The 27,740-nt window shown below is 42.2% G+C and overlaps 2 protein-coding genes across 5 annotated transcripts in view; one reads left to right on the top strand and one right to left on the bottom strand.

Moving 5' to 3' along the window:
* Window positions 1-25,510, bottom strand: part of LOC105836269 (14-3-3 protein zeta) — a 52,907-nt gene extending 27,397 nt beyond the window's left edge. The window contains exons 1-2 of one of the 4 annotated variants that reach the window (XM_036288295.1): window positions 25,373-25,387; window positions 8,832-8,902 (exon numbers count right to left, since the gene is read on the bottom strand). The gene's annotated coding sequence lies outside the window, so the exon portion shown is untranslated. Of the gene's footprint in view, window positions 1-1,483; window positions 1,884-8,831; window positions 8,903-25,372 lie in introns of those variants that run through there. The other 3 variants (XM_036288294.1, XM_012680202.3, XM_012680201.3) reach the window with 3 other exon arrangements.
* A 475-nt stretch (window positions 25,511-25,985) lies between these two features.
* On the top strand, window positions 25,986-27,388 carry LOC105828693 (mRNA turnover protein 4 homolog). The gene is made up of 4 exons (XM_012667163.3): window positions 25,986-26,133; window positions 26,391-26,710; window positions 26,856-27,092; window positions 27,181-27,388. The coding sequence occupies exons 1-4, from the start codon at window positions 26,106-26,108 to the stop codon at window positions 27,313-27,315; spliced, it is 720 nt and encodes a 239-aa protein (XP_012522617.1). The 5' UTR covers window positions 25,986-26,105; the 3' UTR covers window positions 27,316-27,388.
* The last annotated feature ends 352 nt before the right edge of the window (window positions 27,389-27,740 follow it).

Genomic DNA, 27,740 nt, shown 5'->3' with positions numbered 1-27,740 from the left:
CTTTTTCTAAAATAGAGACGTACGAACTGTGCGAATGCAAATAAAATCTCATCGAATAAAAAAAAGTGAGCTAAACCGAAAGTTATACCGATACAAATCTTAAATTTCGAATAAATTTCAGCAACAAATTTTATTTCAAAATCGCCCAGACAAATCGGTGTCGAAAATTACAAAAGGCAGGGGATTTGCCACGTGTGCCAATGACCCCTGACGCTTCCACTACTTCATCGAGAAGCGAACGTCACGCCCGATAATAATGGGACCGCCTCATAGAGAGAAGCTAGTGAGGAACTCGGGTTGTCGGACGTTCTCCGCGAAAAGAGACATATTTAGCCATGCAAAGCAGCTCTCCCGTGGGAGGCGGACGAGCACCGTGAACGTCGTCGCGGAAACGTGTCCATGGTGTCGAACGAGCGAATGTACTGTCAACCCATCGACATATAGAATGGACTGAGCATTGCGATAGGTTAGCGCGCGCCTGCTTTAGAGTGAGAGGTACTACACCTGAGGCCTATATTTGTCTCTTTTGCAAGCTTCTGATTTGTTATTTCGTCCCCCTCCATTCACGGAAGAGGACGAAATAACAAATCAGAAGCTTGCAAGAGAGACAAACATAGGCCTCAGGTGTAGTACCTCTCACTCTAAAGCAGGCGCGCGCTTGCCCATCGCAATGCTCAGTCCATTCTATATGTCGATGTGTCAACCGCTGTCCAGGTTGAGGTTATGGCCGCGGAGGCGAACGAGCGAGTGAGCGAGCGAGCGAGCGAGCAAAAGCGGCCGCCTTTTCGAGAGGGAGCCAGCCGTAGAGTAGTAGCGCCACGGCGTTACTTTCACGAGGGGCGAGAGAGAGCGAAATTCCCGGCCGCATTCTCAGACGGCGACGCCTTCCGACGCCGACGATTGTCGCGAATCGCCGATCGATCGATCGGCGGAGAAACTGGCCGAGCGAGCTAGCCAAATAGATAGATAGATGGTTGGTGCGAGATCGATCTTCGCACCTTGACGAACGGACGAGATTCGTTATTCGCGTCAATGCGGAGATACGCGTATCAGAGTCCGTTCTACGACGCAGTAACGACGACAACGACGACGACAACGACGCCGCGAGATCGATAGCCGGCTAGCTCGCTCCGGTTCTCTCGCTCGCGTTCGAGCAGACGGAATCGAGTTTCCCCACGAGCGCGTAACGATAAGCGACGAGCGTAAAGCGATCTAGAAGCGTCGACGGTTGCTGGCGGCTATTCAGTCACGCAGGAAGTGACGAGTGCGTGGAAGAAGCAACGGCGGCGGCGGCAGCGGCAGCGGCCCCGAGCGAGCGCGACCTGCGCGCTTATAGCATGCGACCGAGAGGGAGCGAGCGGGACGGAGAGGGCGCGGAGGCGAGAACGACGAGGACGGAGATAAACGCGAGAAGGATAAAAAAAAAAAAAAAGAATTGGAGCCACAAATTGCGACGCAGAATCGCCGGACTTTTGGCACCTACCTATGGCTTACAGTCCTTTGTACAATAAATAATCAAGTAAATCACACGGTCTGTGCGTGGATCTGTGCACCGGCTCGAGTCGGACGAGCAGCGGCGTAGTAGGAACGTTGCGTGCCGCGATAAAGACAGACTGCGACTACTACACGATCCAATTACCCGGGGATGTTTTTTCCCCCCTTTTTCCTTTTCCTCTCTCTCTCTCTGCTGTTTTCGTCTTTCCTTTTTCCTCTACAGCCTCCGAAGCACGCGCGCGCGAGACGGACGAACGAGGAGAGCGTGGGCTAAGCGCGAACGTGAAAACTAAAACGCCGGCTCTTTTATTCCTCGGCCACACTCGCGGTTACGATGCCACACATCCCTCGACGACCACTCCCGCACGACGACTGAACCGGCAACGCCGCCCATGGCGAGGGCACTCGGGTCGCCTCGTGCCGGGGCTCGGCCGCGTCCGCCGCGCCTCGTGCCCGACCCGAGGTATTGATCGGCTCGCGGCGGCCCCGGCATGGCCGCCCCGTCGACGAGGCTGGGTGGGGCAGCGGAACGGCGCACGGCCGTGTCCCGGGATCCCGATCCGACGTGCGGCGTCGCGCCACGCTACACGGCGACGACGACGACGAGGCGATGGTTCTCTCTCTCTCTCCTTTTTTTTTCTCTTTCCTCCTTTTCCTTTTCTATCTCCTTCTTTGCTCTTCTAGGACCTCACTCGCTCTTGCGATCGCCCACACCTTCCGTCTCCCTCGTCTTAATCGCCACGAAACCGCCTATCCGATTCACTTCTCGTTTTCTTTCCTTCGCCGTTGAAAATAGTAGTGTTACACCTTGTCTTTTTCTCTTTCTCTGTCCGACTTCTTTCCCCGACCCGTTACTAAATGTCTATTACGCGTGTCCCGCCGATCCTACGAGCCGCTTATCATTCTGCACTTCTACCTTCCTGCTCTACTCTACCCGTGTCCGTCGCTGTTTGCGTAATTTCATGCGAAAATTAACCTCGGAAAAAAAGCAATCTTTTTTTTCATCCTCCTCTAGGGGCATTTTTTCTCGTTCCCGATGAATTTCCGTGAAATGCCACGGCCAATTGTTACGGAAATACGGTGTAATTTCCTTAGGAAGTCGCTTGCTATTTTGCGAATAAATTGTGCCAGTATTTTTCCTATCTCTCTTGTAATGCTTATATTTTTTATTACAACCTACAACATTAAAGCAAACAAAAATTTCACATAAATTGTACATTGTACAGGGTGTTCGAAGTGGAGATGAAGACAATTTTCTACTTAAAGAACGGAGGAACGATATAAAATAAGTGCGTTGGGTGGAAAGATCTCCAGATTACCATAAAAGCCCTTTCGCCCTTTTCGCGATCGTTGAACCGTGTATCTCTTTCGCGGTAAATCAAAAAGATTCCACGAAGCGGGGGAAGTTTCTCGCTGTCGTCAACGACTAGCGTCTCGAGGTCCGTGAAAAGAGAGAATTTTTAAGAATTATTACATTTTCACTACGTCTACCTTCATAAAGTAAAGCAGCAGCGCTTCTGAATAGATATAGAGACGCGCGTGTCTCGAATTTAATTTAATTCACGATTGAAAATCGAGGGATTTATGAATGAAAATATTTAACTTGTTGGACGTTGCGATTCACGACACGCCAAGAACGTGTGACCAAAGGTATTTGTAAATCCCAAGAATCCGCGAGACTTCAGGAACCTAAGAATACACAAATATATCAAATTCAAGAAAGCCCGACGCTTTCATTCATTCTGCCACGTTTCAAACGGCAAATATAATTGTCCTACTTTATATCTGATTTGATATATCTACTTTGCATCTAATTACGACGAATGTGATAGTTATCATTAGTAAGGAAAGGTGGTCAAAATTGCAATATTTTTTCGCACAAAGACTTACACTACAAAATTATGAATTATAATTTTAATATTCTGAAATTTTTTATGTAATAAAGTACATCCTCTTCCTTTCTTATGTAATTGTCTCATAATTTTTTGCATCATTTTAAATTTTTTTAAAATAAGGGCACTTTGGATAAGTCTTCTTTCAGGATAGCAAAAGTTGCTAAACTAGTGATTCTCTACCATTCATACAATCTACATTAAGTGGTTCCATTCTATATAAAACTTCACTTTGATAATGTCACTAAAATATTTTTTGCATGCCATATTTCTATTCTACTTGAATCTTAGAATTCTCTTTGAGAATCCACATAATATGTTCTGTGAATATTACATTCTGTTCTCTTCAGGTCATTTTCCATAAAAAACCTATTTATATTACGGATAAAATTACAATGTCATAATGTGATTTAAGAAACTAGAATATTCCGTAAAACTTTGTTTATCTAATTTCTAAGCGAGAGCGAAAAGAAAACTAGAAAGATTATTAATTTAAGTCTAATAATATTGTGTTACAAAACGTAGGCCGTATTTATTTTACCTTTCATGCAATTTCGCTTCAAAAATAATCGAAAAACAGCTATAATTTTTCTAGGAACGTAAATAAGAAATATTAAATGTATATATATATGGCAATATTAAATATACATATTTATGATTGTAAATAAGAAAATTCTTACCGTACCTAATGCTCCGCGTGTAGCAAAGCATCATGGTAATACTATTTATATAGTTCTCAAATAATCGCATATAGAAATTGTACAAGTATAGCAGTTAACAGTCGGTGCAATTTCGGCAAATTTCCCCTATCAGCTTAAAGAATTTACTCCGTTTACAATAAATTTTAAATTTAGCGAAACAAGCGGACAGATCCGCGAACCCTTTGATCAAGTACTATCGACCTAATCGTTCTCCGTGTCAACGTTAAATACGCTCGAATCCGCTCGTAACATCGGCAATTTTGGGTCGTGCGGACAACGATCCCCCGACACGGGCGCGAGGTGTGACATTACGTTCCCTCTCGTGAAAACTTAAATGGGACGTGTATCTCGTTTACTCGTCCCGGCGCCGGATAAACGGCCGCGTAAATGAGTCGTGGGACGTATATGCGTACATTCTGTGTTATTTCCCGGCCCGATCCTATGCCGACATCGGTATGCATTAGTGACAAATTCGATCTCGCGTCTCGTAAAATTTCAACTGGCAACATAATTCCGCCGTCCGTGAGACGAATTGGGTCCTCTTCGTAAACGAAACGAGAAGCCCTTATTCATTATGTAAATGTTTATCTGGAAAGTCATAATCGGACTTTGACGAGTACCTCCGAAAATTACACATGTTATGGCCCTTTAGTCGTAATTAGCTGACGAATCTCTTAATGTACTTCGCGTTTCAACCTCTCGCAATTTCCCGCGCGTATATTCATCCTCTTTCCCTTGCGCCGAATGTTCGTCTCATTTTCGTTTATTAAATTAAATATCTTTGCTTTCACTCTACTGTTTCTAATTTCAGAGCGCTGCTCCTCTCCCTGCCCGCGATATTTTCACTTGATAATTAATAGTTCGTTCTTTCATTATTCTGTGAACGTGATATATGTATTTTGTGTTATTATTTATAATTGACGTACTTTACGTTAATATCTTCCATATTAACGTCATACGTATTTCATTTGTGTCGAGAGGTAACTGTATTGTATGGAATATTTCCTCGATAAATTTTGCTTTGTGATTCTTGCCTGCATATTTGTTGAAACAAGTACACGTGCGTTGGCACGCGTGTATTTACGTACCGAAAGATCTGCAACTCCCACAAAAGGTCATTCATCAAATTTTTTTTTTCTAAAAAAACCTATTACTCCGAGTATCGAATTAAACGGTTTTGTTTATTCAAACGTGAACATATATCGCGTGTATCTATAAATTTTGCATAAATCCTTCTAATCCTACCATTTATTCACGCTTCGAAATATACACAAATCATTAATTAAAACTTTCTCGCGCTGGCTCGAAGCTTCGCGTAATTATTTTAGTAACGATATTCATTTCCGCATTTACAAGATCGTAAATTCTGCATATTCAGAGAGAGGCGCTCGTGTTTCCATCGCAATTCTTTTAATATGCATCAATTAATATTAATATATAATCTCTTTATCAATATTAATCTATAATCTTTCCATTGTAACATTACATATCCATCACGAAAATAAAATTAACAAATATATCATAAAGCAAATATGCGTACTAGCTCTCGGGTACGAACTACGGTCGATTGGCGTTTGTACAACTGTAAAAACTACAGAACTGCTGGTGTCCCAATGGTGTGCAAACATCAGGCGGAGGCGCATCTCGTGTGTAATTTTTAATTACACACGAGAACTCACGACATGACGGAAACTCGCCGTCCCGTGCCGTCGGCTGCGATATGTCAAGGAGCTATTATCAAAGGTACGGAAACAACGTTGGGACTGTTTTGCTGAAAAACCGCAGAGCGACCGGTATGGGGCGCGCAACTCTCGCGTCGGAGTTGCGAGAAGTGCGAACGAGAGCACTTTTGTCCGTCTCCTCCTCCTCCTCCTCCTCCTCCTCGTCTCTCTCGACGCGCACGCCAGGAGGCCCGTGCGCGGGCACCGCATCGAATGAATAACTGAAACAATGCGGAGCGAAAGCGAGGCGCAATACTTCGTGGCGCTCTCGTAACATCGATCGTAAGATTACAATTGGGTTAAAGCCGGCGTCGCCTGTCTCGGCGACGAGGCGCTAAGGACCCGGAGGTGGAACCCGGATCAACCGACACACCGCCAAATTCTACCGAAGAGAGAGGCGCGCTCTTCTTATCGCGGCCTCGGGGGTTTTCCAATCTCCGAGTCCGTTTTCCCCGATTGTTTTCAGAATGGGCAAGATATACTTTTGGTCGATAAAGACAAAAGCGATAAAATAAAAAAGCCCCATCCGTTTTCGTCCCTCTGAAGCTTATTGTGTATCATCTCTCTATTACGGAAAATACGGGCGCTGAAAACAATTAGTCAGCAATCTAATAATCGTGCTTATCTCGTAAAGAAAATTCCATTTCACGGTACGAGCCACTCTCTCTGAGAGCGGCCACGGTTTTCTCCAACTTCGAAACTATGTGTGGGTGGGATAAAATTCGACTGACAAGGATAATTTAAAACGTTTCATTTTCCCTCTACGAAGCGCGACTAGTCATCATCCAAACGAATTTCTTGCTGATAGACAGATTTTATGATGTCACAACCAAAATGTATCGGTAATTTTTTTTGCTGGAATTTTAGCTGTCACGTATAAAATTTATAAATTCTTTTATCAGTAAGATTAATTAAGTACAATACATATACATATGACGACATTTGCTAATCTCATCTATCTTAGCTAATTCTTACACATATATAATTTTTGTTGAAAAGGCAAGATTATTTTTTTTTTAATCCACGATCGATCAGACGATTGATTCGAATAACAATGTCTCGCAACGGTCCGGTCGTACGGCGGCAAAGTCATCGAAGCAAGAAGGCTAATGAAGAACGAGGGAGAATGAGAAGGAGCGAGCGACAAAAGCGCCCATGGGGTGTGAGTGAGGGAGGAAAGCTCGGAAACAAGGAAAAACACACGGGGGTGAAGGATGACTGAAGCGAGAGACGCAGCGGCTACACGAGGTCGCGAGGAAAGCGGCAGAAGACGAAGAGTGGAAAAAGGGGGATGGTGAGGTGCGCCGGGGGATGGGTGGCGGTCGGAGGTTGCCGAGGCTGAAATGAAATATTGATCTGTGGAGGCGCGCGCAACCCCTGCAGCCGACCCGCCCTTGTCCACCATTTTCCGCCGATCTCTCTCCCTCTCTCTCGCCGTTGTGAACGCCACCGAAAATCCTGCCGATTTTTACGAGATCTCTCGCAAATCGTCGCCCGTAACTCTCGATCGACACCTCTCCCCCTCCCCTCTTCCTCGCTCGCTCTTTCCGTTATTATCGTTATTACTGAGTGACAAAAGGGATCGAAAAGATAAAGCTTGCAGAAGAAATTTGCGTCATAAAATAAATTAAACGAAGAAACTTTTTCAACACGATATTTGTATATGGGAGCCTAGATTGGTTTTGCAATCTTATCTTATCCGGAATTACAATGTGCACACGATAAGTGATCTGTTGATCTATTTAGCGATTTCAACGCGATATCAGAATTTTATAACCATGAGATATTCGAATCTTCCGATCTTTTATCATTCACCCTTCTCCCTTTCTGTCCTTTATCGAGAAGTTTATTACTTCAAAATTGAAACGTAAGAGACACCTCAAGCTACGATTTCGAACAAATTTGGACATAGTGTTGTCTGAGTGAGCACGCAACCCTGGCGTGGAGGACAATTTTCCGCAACAACAAGTCCATTTTCGTAAAGTCGCACGACGTAGAGGAGCAAATGCGCTGAACTTTCTGCACGCGCGACTTTAATGTGCGAGCAAAGAAAAATTTATCGGTAAAGGTCAAATGAAACACACATACACACACACACACACACACACACACACACACCTGATGACAGGCGAAATAGAAATCTACTGAGCGCGAGACAACATATCAATTCACAGGGGGGGGAAAAAAAGGGAAAAACAATACGGCTGCGAATTGCTGTTCACGCGCGCAATTTCGCGCGGCGACAATTAATGACGTTTCTATCTGAGCGATTGTCATCCCCCGCCGAACGTATCTCGATCCAATATCTGTCGATGCGACGTGAAAATGCACGCGCGAGCATACGGCCCGAAATGAAAATCTCTGTCATTCGGACGCGTCCACGATAACACGTGCGACGTACCAAGTGAATCGAAAGTGACGCGATTAAAAGGGACCCGATTGCACAAATTTACACAGCTACCGAAAAGTTTGCCGATTTAATGACGGACCCTTGGATTTGTGACCTCTAATTCGTCTCGGCGCGTCCCGTTTCCTCCCCAAATTTGTGGGCATTAAACCAAACTCTATTTGATCCTCGGATTCGCAAACCTTCCAGACGATAAACGCTCGTTTGAAACCTGTGGCCTCTCTCGCGTAATCCCGGATTACGTAAGTTTCGATATTCTTGTGTTCAATGCGATGTAATTTCGCCGGTACAGTACACTCCCAGAAACACCCGCTGAACCGTCGCGCGCTCTGCAGTTGGAGAGAACTCGCTTGTATACCCGTCCGGTTTCCGCGGCAGGCATCCAGACGTATCAATATCGGATGGTAAATCTCCGCGGATGAATATACCCACGTGGGAAAAAATGGCTTGGCTACCTGGGAAAGCTGTAGCGCGCCGTATGAAAAGCTCGCGCGAGCGTGTAGCCGTGTGTCTGTGTGCGAGGAAGGGGGACGAAGGGGGGAAACATGCGAGAAACTTGCGACGGTATGCGGCACGGTCGGCTAACGAAAATCGATAAAGTGGTGGTTTTACGAACCAATTTCTGCGGCGATACACCGTGTGTCTCCTTCACGACGACGACGTAGACGGGAGGGTTGGTGGACTTACCTGCAAAAAGAAATAACAACGTGTTTAAGCATAAGTAGAAAACTCGACGCGCGAGATCTCCATCCCCCCATTCTCCGTCATCCATAATCTTTCTCCGATTGTAGCAGCTATATTATTCTCCCCCGGGATTGTTAGCAGTTAAATATAAATTTGATATTGGAAAATCGTGCAATGTCGCGCGCTGGCTACGAAGCATCCGCCAGCCGCGTTTTTCTCTTTTTACCGATACTTCAAATCGTGAAGAAAAACACGTCGTGTTATCGCGCGCTAAGATTAATGTAAAAAAAAGATTCTCTCTCTAAAAGCGTCAGTCCCCGATGAGAACACACACATACACACACACACACATCTGTACGTTTGCGCGAATCGGTAATTTAATAAGTACGGTCGTCTCGCGTCTGGCGTTTGACGGAAATTCTCGTCGGTGTGGGCGAGCCTTTAACGCTCCGCACGGAGACCAGCGTATACACTAGGTTAGTAACAAATAGATCAATATTGGCTCGTGGTTTGCGTGTGACGCATCGGGCCGCGTATAACTCATTTCCGCCGGGCCATCGCCGATCGCGGAATGTTTTCGAGCAAAATCGTTTTTCGACGTTTTTCAAAAAAAGCAAATGTTGACGTTTAGGTCTAAGCCGGATCCTTCGACTTCCGCGAATTCTCTGAGCGAAAACAGAAGCGAATGCAGAAGAGAATTATTCAAGTTCATTTTCCTTCCTAGAATTCAGACGAATACCGACACAAAAATATATAGTAATTTGTTATTATAATCGGATAGCAAAATAATTATAATCGGAAGTATTATTTTTATAACTATTGCAATAATATTTAGTAATAATAATCATATTTATAGTGGATGTTAACTATGAAAAAATTGTACTATTAATTATACAGCTTTAAAATATATAGCATATGATTATTATTACTAACATTATAGTAATAATTATTATATAAAAATAACACTTCTAAATATAATTATTTTACAACACAACAGTTTTCTATCGGTGAACAACTGATTAATCCGCCTTTAATCTTCCGATCCAGCTCGGGTATCGAAAAGCGACGTGAATCTTTAAATCCATCGATCTTTCAGGGTACCTGAGTTTCATTTCCGGATTCACGTAATCGAGGCGCAAATGCGCAGCCCACGATTTTACGATGCATTATCTATACCCACGTCGCAGAGATAAAGCGTCCCTTACCGTATTATGCAGAATCGTGAATTTTCGCAGCCGCCCGACGTGGGTTCCGCGGATGCACAATTGCTAATTCCCGCATGAATCACCGCCGTGAATTCTCCTCGCCGACGCTGCACGTGCCTCGTTTGAACGCGCCCCGCCGGAAACAAGATCGATACACGCGTAAGTGCGATAGAAAACAGACGAGTCGCTCCTTCCCCCCTCCCCATTTCCTTTTTTTTAAAATCGTCGACCGCGAGAAAAGCGACGGGTTCGTTTTTAATTGGCAAACGGCCGACGACAGGCCGTTTCGCGCCGCGAAGCAGCGTGAATGCGCTTTTCTCGCGAAGCTGTGGCGCGAATCCGCCATAAACCGCCGGACGACACACGAATCGAGGACGGGCCGTTTAATGCACGACACTGACCTTGCCCATTCGGTCGGAGAATTTCCCCATTCATTTGCGGAATTATCCCGCGGAGAGTCTTTCGAGCGATAACGCACGAGCGTTATGTCTCAAGTTACGTTCGACCGTCCGAAAACGAGATCTACTTTTCTATCTTCGGCACCTCGACGTAACGTGTGCGATATCGGTGTATTTGCTGCTCGTGTCAATACCACAATTGAGATTAAATCAATTGAGATTTTATTCTTTCATCCGTGTGGCCGTGTACAATGGGTTGCTTTTAGCGTGGCGCCGCGTTCGATTTGTGTCACGTCGCTCGGAATAAACAGCGTCACCTCTTACGTTCTATTTTCCACTGCGACCTACGTGTTCTTACCTTTTTTTTCAAAATGTCATGTTCAGGATATACCTCTCCCGTCACAATAATACCACGTAATGTCCTGCTCGATTAAAACTTAATCGCGCAACAATTGATCTTTGGAGCGGTCGAGGGGAGAGGACTTAATTAACAATCGTATATATGAGTTTCTTGAAATAAAATCCAAAATTTCTCTTTACAGGGTCCCCAAGGTCCATGTCGGATCAATTTTGATCCATAAAAATTTCTCGAAACCTAATTAAATATTATAGTTTATTTTTTCCAGAAGTAAATACAAATATTTGTTCTAGAAACTTCAAAGTACTTATGAATTTTTTATTATTCATGCTCATGAATTTTTTAAAGACTTCCTCAAACACTTCAAACAGAAAAAAAAATTGGACGTGAGATTTCCATGATTGAACCATATTGTAAACGTCTTATGGGTTACATTACTACGAACTAAGAAATGGGATCTCCGTAAAATTTTTATGCACTTGTTTCACCACACTACTACAAGGGAAAAAAATAATATATTGCGAAGCGTCTTTATATTTGTTTGCGACGTCGAGGTCGATGAATACCTAGGCACTTGTACTCGAAGGAGAAACATAGACCACTTATCGCGACCGACACAATGCTAGGCGATAAAGGCTTTTTCTAGCGTTCGTACGCAAACGAGGCGACTGACTTCGTCATTCAACGTCGCGTACAAATTACGTTGACGTGGAAAAAAAAAAGATTTCTCGTCGTCGTAAAAAGAAAATGGAGCGGAAAGAAAATATGAGCGAGCAGATAAGATAGCGCGTTAGATAGAAATTTGAAATAAAGAGCCCGACTTAGACTCAAGAGGACGGTGAAACGAAATATTTATTATAAAATGTGAAAGCGCGGGCGACGGCTGGAGATTTTAAAATCGACGCAAGCCGATTTTTAATCCCCAAAAAGATTTCGTCGGATTCGAATCTCGACAAATATGCGGAGGCGAGTAAAAAGGGGACGCAAAAAAAAAACAACACATCGCGTGGGAGACTTAAAAATAACGTCGATCGATGTATCGCCCGTCGAAAATATCAAAAAAACGACCGGAAATGCGGATTTAACGGCGACGAAACGGCCAGCGAGAAAGAGAGAGCAATTTCGTCCCGCAACTGCTCTCGACAGAAAATACGACGTCGCCGACGGATCGGTCCGAGCCAGTCGCCCTAGCGACTGCAGCTACGTAAATCGATAATTATATATGCATTAAATTGCACCGTGTGGCGAACACGCCAGTCGCGGTTATCGCGATCTCCATGAAAGAATGGGAAAACGCGGGGCCAATCGGAAGCTCGTTGACCTCTTCGAGTCGTTTGAGTCCTTTTCCAAGTTTACCGAGGCGTCCGATAATAGATTGAATTTTACGCACGCTCGACATTTCCCAACTAAACGATCTTTACCTTGAAGAAACGACGAATAGATCTCGTAACCGATCGTCCGACGCGTCACGCTTTGGAAACCGCAAGCGGAGACGATAAAATTTTATCCTCCGATTAATCTCAGACTATGAATTTATTTCGCACCTTGATTCGAGATATCGACGTCAAACTGTGCCTCATGAATAGCAATCTTGTAATTTTCCCGCTGTTTAGAACTCTAATTAAAAAAAAAAAGAAAGATTTGAAATTATTAGCAATTAATAAGTTTTCCATATGAAATTCTTATTTAAAATATGACGTGTTGATTGCTTTGATATAATCTGGCATGTACGAAGCACTTGGAGGCTCACAGCGAGGAAAAAAATATCGTTGCATTAATCAGAAATATAAACAAAAGCTTTTTCGAGTCGCGCAGACGTCCGATCGGAATCTCGCGTGAAACGAAAGCCGTCACGCGAGATGTAGTACGTACGTGTAACGCGTCAGCTTCTCCTCTCCCGGCGTTTTCTAATTGTACATAATTCAGGAATTCCTCCGTACGAGAGTGCGAGAACAGCGAGATGTATATTTCTGCCTGGCTCTCCGCGAGAAGCTATTCGGGAACTTTCTCCGATAGTTCCGGGACACGAAACTGGTCCAGATTGGCAGCAGTGAAATCTACTCGAAATCGTCGTCGTCGTCGTCGCGCGGGTCGACAAGCCACAGGTGGCACTGTGTAAACGCGTATACACGGGCATTGTGTACGTGTGTACGCAGCCGCCGCCGCCGCCACTTCAGCCTAAGGGCTTTGTCGTGCAAACGGAGGTCGAATTAAAAAAAAAAAAAGTGAGATAAAGGTTCACCACCTTCCTCCCTTTCATCGCCGGTCGATGGGGAAAAAAAAAAAAAAAAAAACTGCAATTAGTACTCGTGCGCTTTTCAGCTCCTCTTTTTCTCCTTCTCGCCGGCTGTTTTCCCGTCGAACGAGTGCAACAGCTCGGAGAAGAGGAGGCGCAGTGGAGAATTTTACCCCGACCTTGTCAACGGCACTTCCGTTCGATAAAAATTAACGCGACGTCGTAAATATTCCACGTAAAGCTGTACGAAAGATATTCCAAATTTCTCTCTACCGTCGAGTTTCGCAATCTACGATAAATTCACCGGCAATCCAAGTGTCTTTGAGACAGCAATAATAATTAAAGGGCATCGAGCTTCCGGCGCGTTTGCGAACTTGAGATTTCACATCTCTTAAGCTGCGCCTCGCGGAATTAATTCTACCGAATTAATACGTGACGGGGGAAGTACCCAAACGCTATTATTAAACGAGTCACGTCGTGCAGCAGCTCCTCCTCCGTTAGCGAAATCAGATTGCATTTCACATAACGTTGAACTCGGTAATCCTCCCCCCAAAGCCCGAAGCTCTCTCGAATTAATACTATCGCTAGAAAATGCGAGGGGAAGAAAAAGGCTAATTCTATTACTTCCATTCGAGGGGCTTGCGGGCTTGCGAGGCGGAATCAACGAACGCAGTAGCGGCAATACCCCGCGAAGTTACTTGAATCTTAAAACGTTCCCGATGCGTCGGGTAGCACACGTACACACAAAACAGGGGGCTTCTCGTGGAGTAGAGAGTACACGAATTACAATTCGCTCTCTCGCTCCGCGGATACAATGGACGCCCATCGCGCAATATGCAGAATATCCACATGCGCGAGTTGCGATATGCACGCCGGACGTTATCATACGCGTTATCACACGTCGCCGTGTGAAACGCGCAACCGAGATGGTTACGGATACGTGAATGCCAGATTTCATCAATCTCTTGGAAAGATAACGTCCATTACACGTACGGCGCGTTGTAAAAACTAATATTATAATATCTTTACCAGACATTTGTTAATCTGAGGATAATCACCTTATTTTTTGCGTAAAATACCTGAATGGTTATTAACTACATATAATGTATTATTGATTGTTCTATTATCTGTCAGTTTTAAGAACATGCATATAAATTTAAACAAAATTTTATATTTAAAAAGCAAGAAAAAACAAAAAATACTAAACAAATAGAAGAAGCGCATTAAGGGGGTCCACACACACATTCCTTATAAACGGCCAAAAAAGCAATCTTTTAGGAATTTTTTAAAATAAAAATATTACACCGGATGTTTTGAAACTGTACATTATTATTACTCGACATTAATATTATACAAAAAATTTTTTTTGTTGTAAAATAATCGATATATATATATATATATATATATATATATATATATATAAATGTAAAATGTTTGTTCCTCATCTAAGATCTCCGTAAGTTATTCACCGATTGCTTTGAAATTTTGATACGTTGCATTCGTAACCGTGAGTGTTGTTATTGGGAGAGACGGGGAGAGACGGAGGGAGACCAGAAGAGATGGGGAGAGACCGGGAGAGACGGGGAGAGACCGGGAGAGACGGGGTGAGACCGGGAGAGACCGGGAGAGGCAAAGAATGTTTCTATTGTGTTTAAATTAAGGTAATAAGAAAAATAAAGATAACTGTTATTTTATTGAAAAAAAGGAACTTATTTAAAACAGTCTTTTGAATAGATTTCTAAATCCATGGCAGCTTTTAGAAAAAAAAGTTAGAAGTACGTGAATAAATAAATATTATATTTATTAAAGATATATATATATATATATATATATATATATCAATTATTTTACAACAAAATTTTTTTATACAATATAAATGTTAAATAATAATACTGTATAGTTTCAAAACATTTGTTGTAACTTTTATTTTAAAAAATTCCTAAAAAATTGCTCTTTTTGGCCGTTTATATAGAGAATGATTCTTTTAAGCTCATTATACCAATATTTCTAAAAAATTAAGGAATCATTTAACAAGATACTTTTATATTAGGAAATTTTCTTGAAATTGAAATTGCTAAAATAAAAAAAATTAGAAAAAAACATTTCTTATCGTTTTTTGTTACGCAAAGTCAGCTCGTAGTTTACTATCAAATAATTATAATTAATAATGTTATATTTCGTTCTAATTTACATTATACTCGTTATCTAATTTCTTGCTAAAGTTGTTTTCGCGGGTCCTACATCGCGATTATTCGTGGTGACGTTGTTGCTACGTTTTTCTAGACCGCGATAAGAACTATTTTCTTCGGCAAACTTATACGAGTTAGCAGTTACCTAACGTAACTCACGCGTAAAGGCCACCACCGTTGGCCATTCATTCGATTCGTTTCGCCTTTATACACTTGCCATTCAGGCAGACATCACGCGCGGATTCAAGCGAAAATGCGCGAGAGCGGAAAAAATTACACCGTTTGTACAAAATACTATTCTTTTGTGCTTCAACAAGCCCGCATTGTTCGCTCATTGAATACGAGAGAATAAAAGATCTGAAACGCGCATTTATGACGTTGTTAAAAGAACGTCTTAAAAATAATTCGATAAAAAATAATTTTGTAAAAAAAAATATAAGAGTGGCCTACATTTAATATTTTCTATTTGACCAAAGTAGCTTGATATAGCTTGAATCCGAAGATAAAATTTCCTTTTGGTATAAATATAACATTACATGCTGAATTTTTATATACAGAAATATGAGGTTTATTGATCAATTTGTTTTGATAATCGTTTTCGTAGTCGCGCCGGACGTATCTCAAAGATACTTCCCGAGGTTCTTTAGGAAATTAGGATCGTGAGGATTAAAGCGCGATATCCCGCGCAACATCGCGTGCTACGTGAGATACGTACGATGTCGGGCGTTTGCGAGCGATCGTACCGGTAACTTCGGCGACGCGTCCCTCGCCGAGGGAACCGACCGGAAAAAGAGGCTGCACGCGAGAACCTTCATGTTACGCACGTGCACGCACACCGGCGCGCCGTACGCGACGGGCGGGCCACGTACGTGGACACGAGGCACGTCGGCCGGATCCCCGGCGAAAGATATAGTAGTGCGTCACCCGGCTTGGAATAGCGGCTGATGTCAAGCCCCGTGCACTTACACTCACGTCTTCGAGCGCATCTCTGCGCACGCACGATGCGACACGCATTTTCAGACGCGCGGTGTTACTTTCGAAACAGACAGACGGAACCTTTATTAACGTTTTAGCGGGCAAGTCCTCTAAGAATAAATATTTTATATACGCCGAGGAAATAAAAATGGTTGTTAATTTGACTAAATTTTCCAACAGAATTAAATTTTGTCCTTTCAAGTATTTATATATATATTTCAATTAACTATGCAAATATTTGAATTGCAATCTGTAGTATTTAAGTTAAATGCATAAATTCTTGAATTGACAAAATTTTAATTCAGTAGAAAAATGTAAAATAAAAAATTGCATAAGCAAAACTGATAACAAACAGAAATAAAAAGTAAGGCAAGAAACAAAAGAAAATTTGCTGTTCGCGAATTCGTATATTCGATTATTCACGGGCGACAGAATTGTTGTAACACTTGGCGGCACGCGCGATTCTCAGATTCATCTAAGAAAACTGCGAGAGGCGTAACGCTGATTATTTCCGACGGCGACGGAGAAGAGAAATGCGCGCGCTCTGTCACAATCGTGATGCTCGTCCGGAGCTAATTATGGATTATGGCGAGTACCGGCGCGGCACTCACTCGCGACAATTCGCTCTTCGGCGATTTTATTTCCGTACGCGGTTTCCGTGTATTTTCTCAACGTGAGTCACGCACGCGGCCGCTCGGCCGTCACGGACACGTCACTCGCGCGCGAATAACGCCCGTTCCCGTGTGGCAGACGCGTGACACCAAATTTTATTTCGAGATACCGTCGAAAGCGTCGGGGGAATATCGCATTTAAATGGCGAATGGTTGTGATACGGCAGGAAAAAAAAAAGCATAAGCGAAATACTAATTGAAATAAATCTCTTTAATAAACGACGCATTTTAATTTAAAAAATGTTTTTAACTTATCATTTAACCATTTAGCCATTTATTTATTTAACACCCAATGAATTGAATTTTCGTGGATACTGATTTTGTCTTCTAAAGAACAATAGGAGAAAAATGAAGGATCTTTAAATTCGCCAGTTTTATAAGTATAAAAAAATATCAAAGGAATCAAACTAATCTCGTGTTTCTGGGGACAGACGTCAATGAGATACGATTGGCGCGTAAATTTATCGCAGAGTTGGACATATCGATCTTCGAATTACACGGGGTGAAACATAAATCGCTATGCAGCCAAGTGCAGCCAAATTATACCGCACCCTCTAGTTTATACTGCGACTGGTTTGTCATTCCCTAAGTACACGATCCTAATCCGTTCACCCGGGAGTACTAATTAACGGGAGGTAATGGCTCACGATACGGTAAAGTCGTCTGATCTACGACGCAACCTTGACCGACGCCGAGTGCCAAACCTCTGGAGGAAACTCGGAGAGGATTAAAATTATCAATTGCACGGAAAGCCATTAATACGGAATTCATTATTATTTAAATGTGATTGCAAATATATTTTTATCACAAAACCAGTGTTTTCGTAAAAAGACGTCTATTAAAGCTCTAAATCATCAAAGTTGCTCAAGAAAACCTGTAATTATTAGAAACTTTCCGAACTAAATAAAACTCTGTATTCTGAAAGATATATCTGTTTCTTTTTTTCTTCGTGCAATGTCGTGTTATTTAATCAATGAATACCTCGCCGGAGGTATTCATCTCATCCCTCGAGAAATGCAGTATGAATGGTGATAAAGCGTCAACGAAGCACCAGCTAATTACCTCAGTAAACTCATTTAAGACGAATGCTGAGCGCTCGCTATAAGTATTTCTTAAAAGGGAGCTGAGAGACCCCTTCTCGCCGCCCCTTTACAGTGCAATCCCCGGAGGGACGCACGATACGAAGGGGCTTACGCAATCATCCAGCTAGGGGGTGGCTCACGAGTACGCTTTTGCACGTGTTAATTGAAAAAGAGAGAAGGGAAAAGGGGAATGTCACCTGTAACTGCGAGAGAAAATTGAGCTAAAGCTGATTCTTCTATCTGGTTTGACTGTTTAAACTGTTGATAGAGAAAACATTTGTACAATTACTTTTGAAACCTGAAATCCCCTAGTTTTCACGAAATCTCTAAATTTCACAAACCCCAAATTTGTATAGGTCTCCGTAGAGTTTTCTAATTTCTCTAAATCAGTAAATTATAAAAATCGCCAAAGATATTCAATTTATTTAACCTTGATAGTATCGGTGAAAAAAAAATTCGAAATCGATAAGCTCTAAAGCCCGCGATGGAAATGTCAATTTAATAGAATGCTCTTCTGCCACAGACGTATTACGCAACCGGTTACGTGCCGATTGATGCCTCTCCTCCTTTATCATTATCCATACCATTACGCAATTCCTATTATCACGTCCTTGCACATTCGTTCCATCGCAATATCGGATAACCACCCAGCGCGAATTCCTTTTTCTGGTAAGACAGATTGGAATGTATAATTACGCAGCACCGCGGTATCACTTTCTGCGCAGAATGCGCAGTATAGCGATATGTAATTTCGCAACTTGCTCCAGTAATTCGCGTACGCAATATGTGGAAGAGGCGTGCGCGTAACGTTTCGCGAAACGGCCCTTTTTGCATTTACGATATCTGACAGCAGGATTTTAAATCCTCTTACATATTAAAGCGTCGCGCGTCGCTTTTACGTATCAAACCTCGCTCGCGATGCTTTTGCACCCGTATCAAACGACTCGCAGCAATCCAATTTTTAATCTCCCCGTCGTAATATCGCGATGCGCGTTTTTGCCGAAACTCCGTCAGGGACTTCAAACTCGTTCGATTGTGCTTAACGTTTTCACAGAGAATTTCAATTAACTTCTCGATAAAGCAACGAAGCGATTCTCGACGTTAAAGTATTAATAACTTAATAATTCCCTTTTAATTGTATTATTACATCATTATTTTATATATAATATTTTATATATAACAAACAAGTAATGCTAGATCCGTTGACGTTTGCGGCAAAGTTCAGTGCGGTCATTTTTTGTTTTACGCACTCCAAGAGTTGCGAAGTTTCTGACGTAACAATTGTGTCGGCGCCACGCGGAATTTTAGGCGAGACGTCGCCGCATGCGACGACGACGCTGCGACGTAGTTACATTTTCCCAAGGTGCTCGGGTCGAGTGTTCACCGCGTTGCGCAATCTACATCGCATTAATTCGAACGTGTTTCCAGCGGCCTAAAACGGCGCGAACTCGAGAGCGCCCGAAACAGTCCGCACTCGTCGTCTCGACGGCGGGAAGAGACGTGCGCACACACATACACACAACGTTAATGACAGAACTGCTGCACGAAAGCTGCGCGAGACTAATTGACGCGCGATAATTAACGCCACTCCCGCGCGGCGCGGAGAGTGACGCGACGTACGTACGTGCGCTCATGCAAATAAAACGTAGCTGCTAGACGCTAATTGCATCGCGATCGCCACGAGCGAATGTCGAATTCTTTTATCTGCCAAGCGGCAGATAACGGCGGACACCGGCGGTCCGATAGAACGCAATTCATCGATCTCCAATAGACGTACGTGTTCGCGCGATTGCAATCTTAAGTGACGTTACATATATGTATCGGATTTCTTTTAATTTTCAGGTTTAATCAGCGCTACCATCAAGTCATCGTCATAAAAAAAAAAACTTAAATAGCTATTGCTCTTTGACAGGAAAAACGACAAAAGGAACAACCGGCATTAAATGTATATTTTTATCAGTTGTTAATTTTTTAACTACGTATCTGTTATTATTTTTAATATCTTTAATATTTAAATAATTAATCCGAACATAAAAAATCCGACACAAATCACCTTAGTAGTTTTCGTTATTTGAATCTAGAAATATGAATGGATTAGAATATTTTAACGAGTTAGATTGTTCTACATAATGTTAAATTAATAATCAAAATGCATTTTTTATCTATTTTTAAATGTATAATTAATATTTAAACGAAAAAACGTTATCAGATTTAAAAAAACTATAGAGATTTAGAAAAACTGGATTTACAAAAAATAACTAAAAGCGTTGAATATATTTTTTGTTTGCTTTAGCTTTTGAGTATTTTTAGACAGCGCTTTGACAAAGTATCCGTCAATATGCGAACCGTTTCCGGAAGTCCCGTGATTCGGGACGCGAGAGACGCGTTGTCACGCGAGCCGGGAGGCAGATGCTGCGTTTAGGCGGAACGTGTGACGTGGTTGGCGACGGGTACGCCGGGAATGAATGCGACTTTCTTGAATGGACCCGGCCGGGCGCGATTCCGATCAACGCGGACGCAGGTTTCCAGGCAGGAAATGAGCTCGCGTCAAGTCGAATTCCGCAGATGGAATAAATCATTACGGCCGACCGCGCAAAAAACGTGATTTTCAGATTCATTAGCGCGCTGCCAGCGCGTTTTCCGGAATTAAAAGGAAAACGAAATAGAAGAGAAACCCGGCCCCGCTTCTTCTCGCCCGCGAGACATCGAATTCGATGATTTCCGCGATAGTAGAAATCGCTCTCGCGAGACATCTCGTGCAAATACTTGGAATATCTGTAATTGCCTGCGCTATTAGAACAGAGGAGAGAAAAAGGAATTCTCGCGAAAATAAATTCGTTTTGAATTCGAATCAGCGATTACATTATAATATCATGTATTATAATAATTATATATTATAATAGTTATAATAATTTGATGTATTATAACGTCAAACATATTAGGAAAACTTACAATCTTTGCGGTAGGCTCGATAATTAATTGACAACGCGCAAGTAGCTTCGTAAGTGAAATTGCACGCTTGCAAAATTTTATTCGGGCGCGAATCGATCAAGTTTGCGTCAGTAATTTTCCTGCCCTCCTTCGATAAAATTAGGAACATTATACGTAACGTCCTCGTAATTGGTTCGGGCATCAATTTTCGACTTTTCGTCATTAGCACCCCTAACAATGTACAAGTTGAATAACTGTGAATTATCAATATGCGCGCGGATATCGAGTTTCTTAATTAAAGACGACATTGATAAAAACCAATAATGTCATGTATGCGAATAATAATTAAGGCCGAAAGATAGGATTGTTAATTCAAAGTTTGCAAGATTAAATCGTTCGGAATTGCAAATCTAATTTACGAACGGCGTAAGCTAACCGACACGTTTAATCGACAACATCGGTTTTGTTCGCAATATCGACGGGCAAGCAAACAAACCGACGATACGCCGACAGGTATAATACGAGGAGAGGCACACAATTTCGACAACGCCCGCGCTCTCCATTCGTTCGGGATCCGAAATTGGTTTTGGACGCGGACGCGTTATATTAAGTTTAAGTAAACAACCCCTGGACCAGCTCGAATTATACGACGCATCGTCATACGTTGCACTCGACACGGATCCTGATTTAATTCAGATTAAATCCGAAAGTATCGAATGCTGACTTCGCTCGACGCGAATCCAGGCGTTTATCAATTAAAACGGACAAACGAAGTCCCTCGCACGATGCCAGAACGTCGAGCACCGTTCCGATTAAATTGATACTTCGATTACGGCGCAGTACGCAGCAGCAGTAGGGTGATGGCTGCAAAGCATTCCCAGAATACGTGAAAGCTTCGTGCACGCGCGTGTATCGCAGTATTGAAGCATAATAAACAACTATACATACAGTTGCACAAGCAATACATATTGTAGACATTGATTTTGTGTCAATTAACAATGTACAAGTACAACGAAGACAACCAAATTATTTAAACTAATATTTAATTTTAATAGTGAATCGCTATTCCGGATTAATTTTATATACAGGGCATTTACTCAAATTTCATTTTAAAAAGTCTATGATATCTGTCAATTTCTCTAGTAATTTTATTTAAAATTCCAGGTAAGATTGTGAAACTTTTTAATGCAGCTTTGAAATAAACGTAACGAAATATAAGAGTAGCATATAACGCAATAATGTAGTTCACAAAATACGAAAGATGATTAAACACAACGCCAATTTAAAACTGTTTGCTATTGTCACTAATTGTTAAATAAAAATTCGCAATTTACACGAGAATGTATAGAAATGTACACGAATGTACACGTCGTATTTACTGTTAATAAATTGTTGACAATTTATATCATAAAAAATAAAAAAAATAAGAAAAAAATTTTGTCAGAAAGAAGATAAAAATTCGAAGGTAAAAATCCACAATTTTCCCCGAATTTCAATAAAATTTTACATGAACTCATAATTTTCAGGAATAAAAAAAAATTTCTTAGAAATTTTAGGTTTTCCTGATTTTTCCTGGTAGGAAAGCCTCCTGTATTATTACCCGAAATGGCCTCCAGAAATGTTGGTAGGATTTTAATCAAAATATTTAACGAGTTAGAAATCGATGTTGGATTTTAAATTCATGAATCGTGCAGTTTGCAATTTTTAGAATTTATCTACGAATTCTTGGAAGTTTCGGTTATTTTGTCATCCATTACATCGTGTTCCTGGAAATGCGCCGATAAACGTGTCTCTCACCTGTACCTTCCAGCTGATCGCTTTGCTACAATTGCACCACAATCGGTTTACCAATCCCAATTAACCCACGTCTCGCTTTCCACGAATCGATAATGATCCTGTTCTTAGATTCACAAAGTAACAACGCATTTCTCCGACCCGATCGACTGCATCTTTTTTTTTTTTTATTTCTATCGCAGCTATACATAGATGGTATATTCCCTTGATCATCGTGTTAAAAAAAAAAAAAATAGCGTATCGACTAGTGCCTTGTAAATGCAGTGAAAAAAAGGACTCGAAAGTTTTAAAAGCTCACTCTTCGTTCCTTGATAAAAAATTGTCATAAAAAAAATTCTTTTATTCATTTCTTAACTCTGGATTGTCTAATTTTCAATCGCTTGTAACTAAACAATTCCTAACTTTAGCGACTATTAACGAATATTAACAAAAAAATATCTCGAATATTTCCCGACGCCTTGTATACGAGCGTCTCTTTCTCCCTCACACTCAGGTAGGTTACGATCGATCAGCAAGAACGTTGACGGATGAATGGCGACGGTCGCGAGTAATCGCGAGAGTTGTCGCGAGAATGAGGAACGCGACGGCCTCCGCAGAGCGTAAAGGAGGCCTTCGTTCGTTACGCAAATACTCATATCCACGAAGACGACGAGGCGGCAGAGGAGGAGAAGGAGGATGAGGCGGAGGGTTTCGGCCTTGGCGAAAAGAGCAGACCTCGCCGGCTGTTCGATGACCTAGAGGCGAGGTGGGCGGGAACGTTGCGGACAGGTAACCCGATAATATCGTTCATTGCACACCTAAATCACGAATTAGCGAGACCTCGTGGAAAGGGGGAGGGGAACGAGAGGAGGATTCGTTTGCCAAGGTGATGTCGAGACGCGTATCAGAGAGACTCTCGATATTGAACCCGAAGGGCCGCTTTACGCTCGTTACTCACGTTCAGATTCGCGTTATCTTAATAATACGAGGGAAACAACTGCGCCGCGCTCGCGCAAATTAGCGAAACGACAGAGCGAAATATCGATTGGTCAAATGTCAACGTGCGAGAACGCGGATACCGCGTGCGATTACGCGATATATATCGCCCGTTCCTCGCGGACGAGTTTTTCCGAGCCGAGGAATTTATCGCGGGATATAATTTACGGGAGAAGAAAGAGGGGACGGGGGAAGGAGAAAAGAAATGCTTCGAGATCGGTATTTTCCTCCGGAGGGAAGAAAAACCGAACGAGAAGAGGGAGGGGGGGCAATTTTTCCACGGAATTGCATTTAGCGATAGAAATTGAGGTCTTTATCTTATCTCTCGTGCTTCCGTGACTTTCAAAATAGATTCAGGTGTTCTGGGAAATTAACGCGCGAGATCCCTCTCTCCCCCCCGTCATCGTTCACCTGAGCCAGTCGCGCGCGCGTTTTATCGGCCCGTTTGCGCGGGACGCGCGCATAAAAAGCAAAGGTGGGCAACCTCGCGAAGGCGACACGCCGAAGTGGGATCTCCTAGTGATCTCGGCGGATCATGCGCGACTTGTCCGCGAGGACCCCTTGCCCCCCCCCCCCTGCCCCTCAGGCCGCGATTTATTTGCGTTGCTAATCTCTCGGAGTCTTTCGTCGATAAAGAAATGAACCGACCGTCCTCTCGCGGCGCGCAATTATCGCGCGGTTGCCCACCTGCGCGTAAGGAGAGGGAGAGAAAGAGAGAGAGAGAGAGAGAGAAGAGAGTTTCCTCTCTGAGAGGGACGGACATCTTTAAACCGCGCCGAAAGACGATTACGACATCGCAAATAATAACTCTCACGGATGACCGTTCTGTAAATAAGGGTTAAAAGAATCCCGAAAGAAAAGAGAAGGAGAGAAGAGGGAGATGAATAGAGATAGAAAAAAGGCGATCGATGCGAATAGTCGAGCGAGCGAGAGAGCGAAGACTCCGTCCACCCCCCTTCTCCCTCCCCGCCACACCGCTCGTCAGTCATCGTCACCTCTCGATCGCCCCTACTTATCGTCCGATCACGCGGCTACGTCGCCGCGGCGTATCATTTTCGACGAGGATGGCCCGGCAACGTGCGAGGAATTTCGTCGCCGGCCGCGAAAGCAACATGGCGGACGAGACTACGACGACTGGCACTCCTCGCTCCTTCTCTCTTCCTCGCACGGTCTCTCGTGCGTCATCGGTGCGGCAAGGGGCCGCCTCCGGGCCGTCGATCGCTGCGACGTAGCCGCGAGAGAAAGACAGAGAAAGAGGGAAAGGGGGAGGGGAAGAGAAGGAACGAATCGTTCACCGATGTCGTATCTCGCCGAGAAGTGGACCATCTCGCCGGGCGTGATCCCCGGGAGATGTGACTTTCGATCTCATTGATTCCGCGGAGACACGGGGACGAGAAACGTGCGCGAGGGGGGTGGGGGGCACGCTATCATCGCCGGCGATCCCGAGAACAACGGGTCGCCCCGCCGGCGACGGTGATGAATGATGATGACGATGACGACGATGATGATGACGACGTCGGGCGGCATGGCTACGGGGTCCACACGGGCCGCGTTGCGGCGCACGTCGCGCGAGATCCGCCGTGCGGTCCGCGACGACCGTGATCCTCGACGCGGCGCAGCGACCGCGAGGCGAACGGCAGCTAAACGTGACGGACTCACCTTTGGAGTGCTGTAAGTGGCCTGGAAAATCGGGCTCTCGACGTGTTCAACAGCTACCGTTCACTACGCTCTCGCTGAATGCACTGGCGCGACTAGCGGAAACCGCCATCTTGCCGGGCGCTCGCGCGCCCGCTTCCGGTCCGCCGTGGCGCGCCGATTTGAATCGGCTGGCTCGGTTGGCAGCAAACGCACATCTTGAAAAATAAATAAATAAATAAAATAGTTAAGTTTGATAGAATAATGGAAGTAATACTCTTGGCAATCTTCAAATATTGTGTGAATAAATTAAGATTTATTCGTAAATACTATTTTACTTGTTTTTTTCCATCTTGTTCCCGTAATCAGGAATTCTTATTTAAAAATTAGACTCAAAGATGTTATATTTAAATTGTAAAAATTATTAATAAATGTTTTTTTTTTTAATCAAGTAAATAAATAATTTAAGGGAAGAGAGAAAGAATTGTTTTTATAAAAATGTTTTTCTATAATAGGTTTTGATTTCTGTTGGTATCTAAAAGTAAATCTTTTGAAATATCTAAGATTTTCTTTTTTACACAAAAATCAAATCGTAAAAGAAACTGCATTTCACATTCCAATTTGCTACGTGTAACGCCCTCTCTACATTCGAATTCACGTGCGAGCACATGGCAGTACGTGAATGTCAAGCGTAAATTCTGATCCGTAATCAATTTTATTGTATTTCCTTGATCCGTGAAAGAACCCAGTTTCAAAGATGCCAAAATCGAAGAGAGATAAAAAGAGTAATTTTCCAAAATTTTTTCATATATCTTGGCATATTTTCCTACGAAGTGGCATATTTTACTTCGAAGTGTTTAGCTTGATCGTAGCTAACCTCTAAACAAATTTTTATATTTAATTTCGCGATTTAACATTTTATTTTATTGTAAAATTTTATTACATAAATTAACAATTAAAATTTTCTGATTTGTAGTAACGAATAAAAGTATATGTAATACAAACATATAATTACATAAATTTGAAATATTTTATGTCATAGTTTCCCTCACTAAAACCAATAGAAAAGGTTTGGTTTTGAAACAACGGATTATGGAAGATGTTAAGAAATGTGTGGAAGAATACAGTCGCGTATTCCTAATTTCCATTCAAAATACACGCAACACTAAGCTTCTTGATTTACGTGCTGAATGGAAAGATAGTAAACTTTTCTTCGGAAAGCTCAGAATAATTGCATTGGGTCTGGGAAAATCCAAGGAAACCGAGATTGCTGAAGGTATACATAAGTTAGCTAACGCAATGAAGAATCACTCTATGAAAGGCCAGTGTGGTCTGTTATTTACCAATAGACCAAAAAAACAGGTATTCAACACAAAATATTCAAACACTACTATAAATCTAAGTTTGAAGTTTGATGTATAGAATTTTATATTTATCAGAATATCTTAAAATTCTATAAAACCAAAGAAAATTTATATTGCATATTGTTAATAATGCATTTGTGCAGGTAATAGATTGGGCAAATGAATATGAAGAAATGGAGTACGCCCGTTCTGGATTTGTAACACCTGAAACAGTGGAGTTACCTGAAGGACCTCTGCCACAGTTTCAACATAGCATGGAACCACAGTTAAGACAATTGGGTATGCCTACGTCGTTGCAAAAAGGAGTTATCACCTTGCTCAAACCATTCACAGTTTGTCGGTCAGGTGACACACTGACTCCGGAGCAGGCACAAATTCTGGTACATATTTTATATTTTTCTAGTATGCGAAATATGCTGAAACATGAGGTATTGAAATATTGAAACTATTAATTTTGATGCTTTGTAGAAATTATTAAGTAGACCGTTGGCAGTTTTTAAACTGCTGCTTTTGGGAGTATACACGAAAAAACATGGTTTTAAGAAACTTAAAGTACCAGATGATTCAGAGGAAATGGACGTAGAAAATGATGATGATACGTGAAATTTAAATGTATAGTTTTTAGGAAAAAAATGTATATACAATTTTATACATAAATATATTTCTTTATTTGTAATTACCTATTTTATTTAAATTTCCAACACAAATATTATGTGTCATGAAATTGTATTTAAATACTTGAGATATAACAAATGAATACTAAATAATTGATAATTTTAACTGTCAAGCAAAATTTTTAATGTTTTAGATAATATAATTTCATAAAATGCAGATTTAAAAATTTACATTAATAAAATAAAATATGGACCCATTTTTTTTTACAATACTTTGGATGATTGGTATATTATGGGTGAGTGAAACTTAATCTGTAAATTTTCCTGAAATTTTTATCATGTGTGCTATCACATTTTTAATTATATAAATTTTATTCATGTTTTAAACGATATTTTTAGGCCACATATTATTGG

The sequence above is a fragment of the Monomorium pharaonis genome, chromosome 6 (genome assembly GCF_013373865.1).
Source record: "Monomorium pharaonis isolate MP-MQ-018 chromosome 6, ASM1337386v2, whole genome shotgun sequence".
Taxonomy (NCBI): domain Eukaryota; kingdom Metazoa; phylum Arthropoda; class Insecta; order Hymenoptera; family Formicidae; genus Monomorium; species Monomorium pharaonis.
The sequence above is the reverse complement of the archived record's forward strand: the minus strand, read 5'-3'. Positions and strand labels throughout refer to the sequence as shown.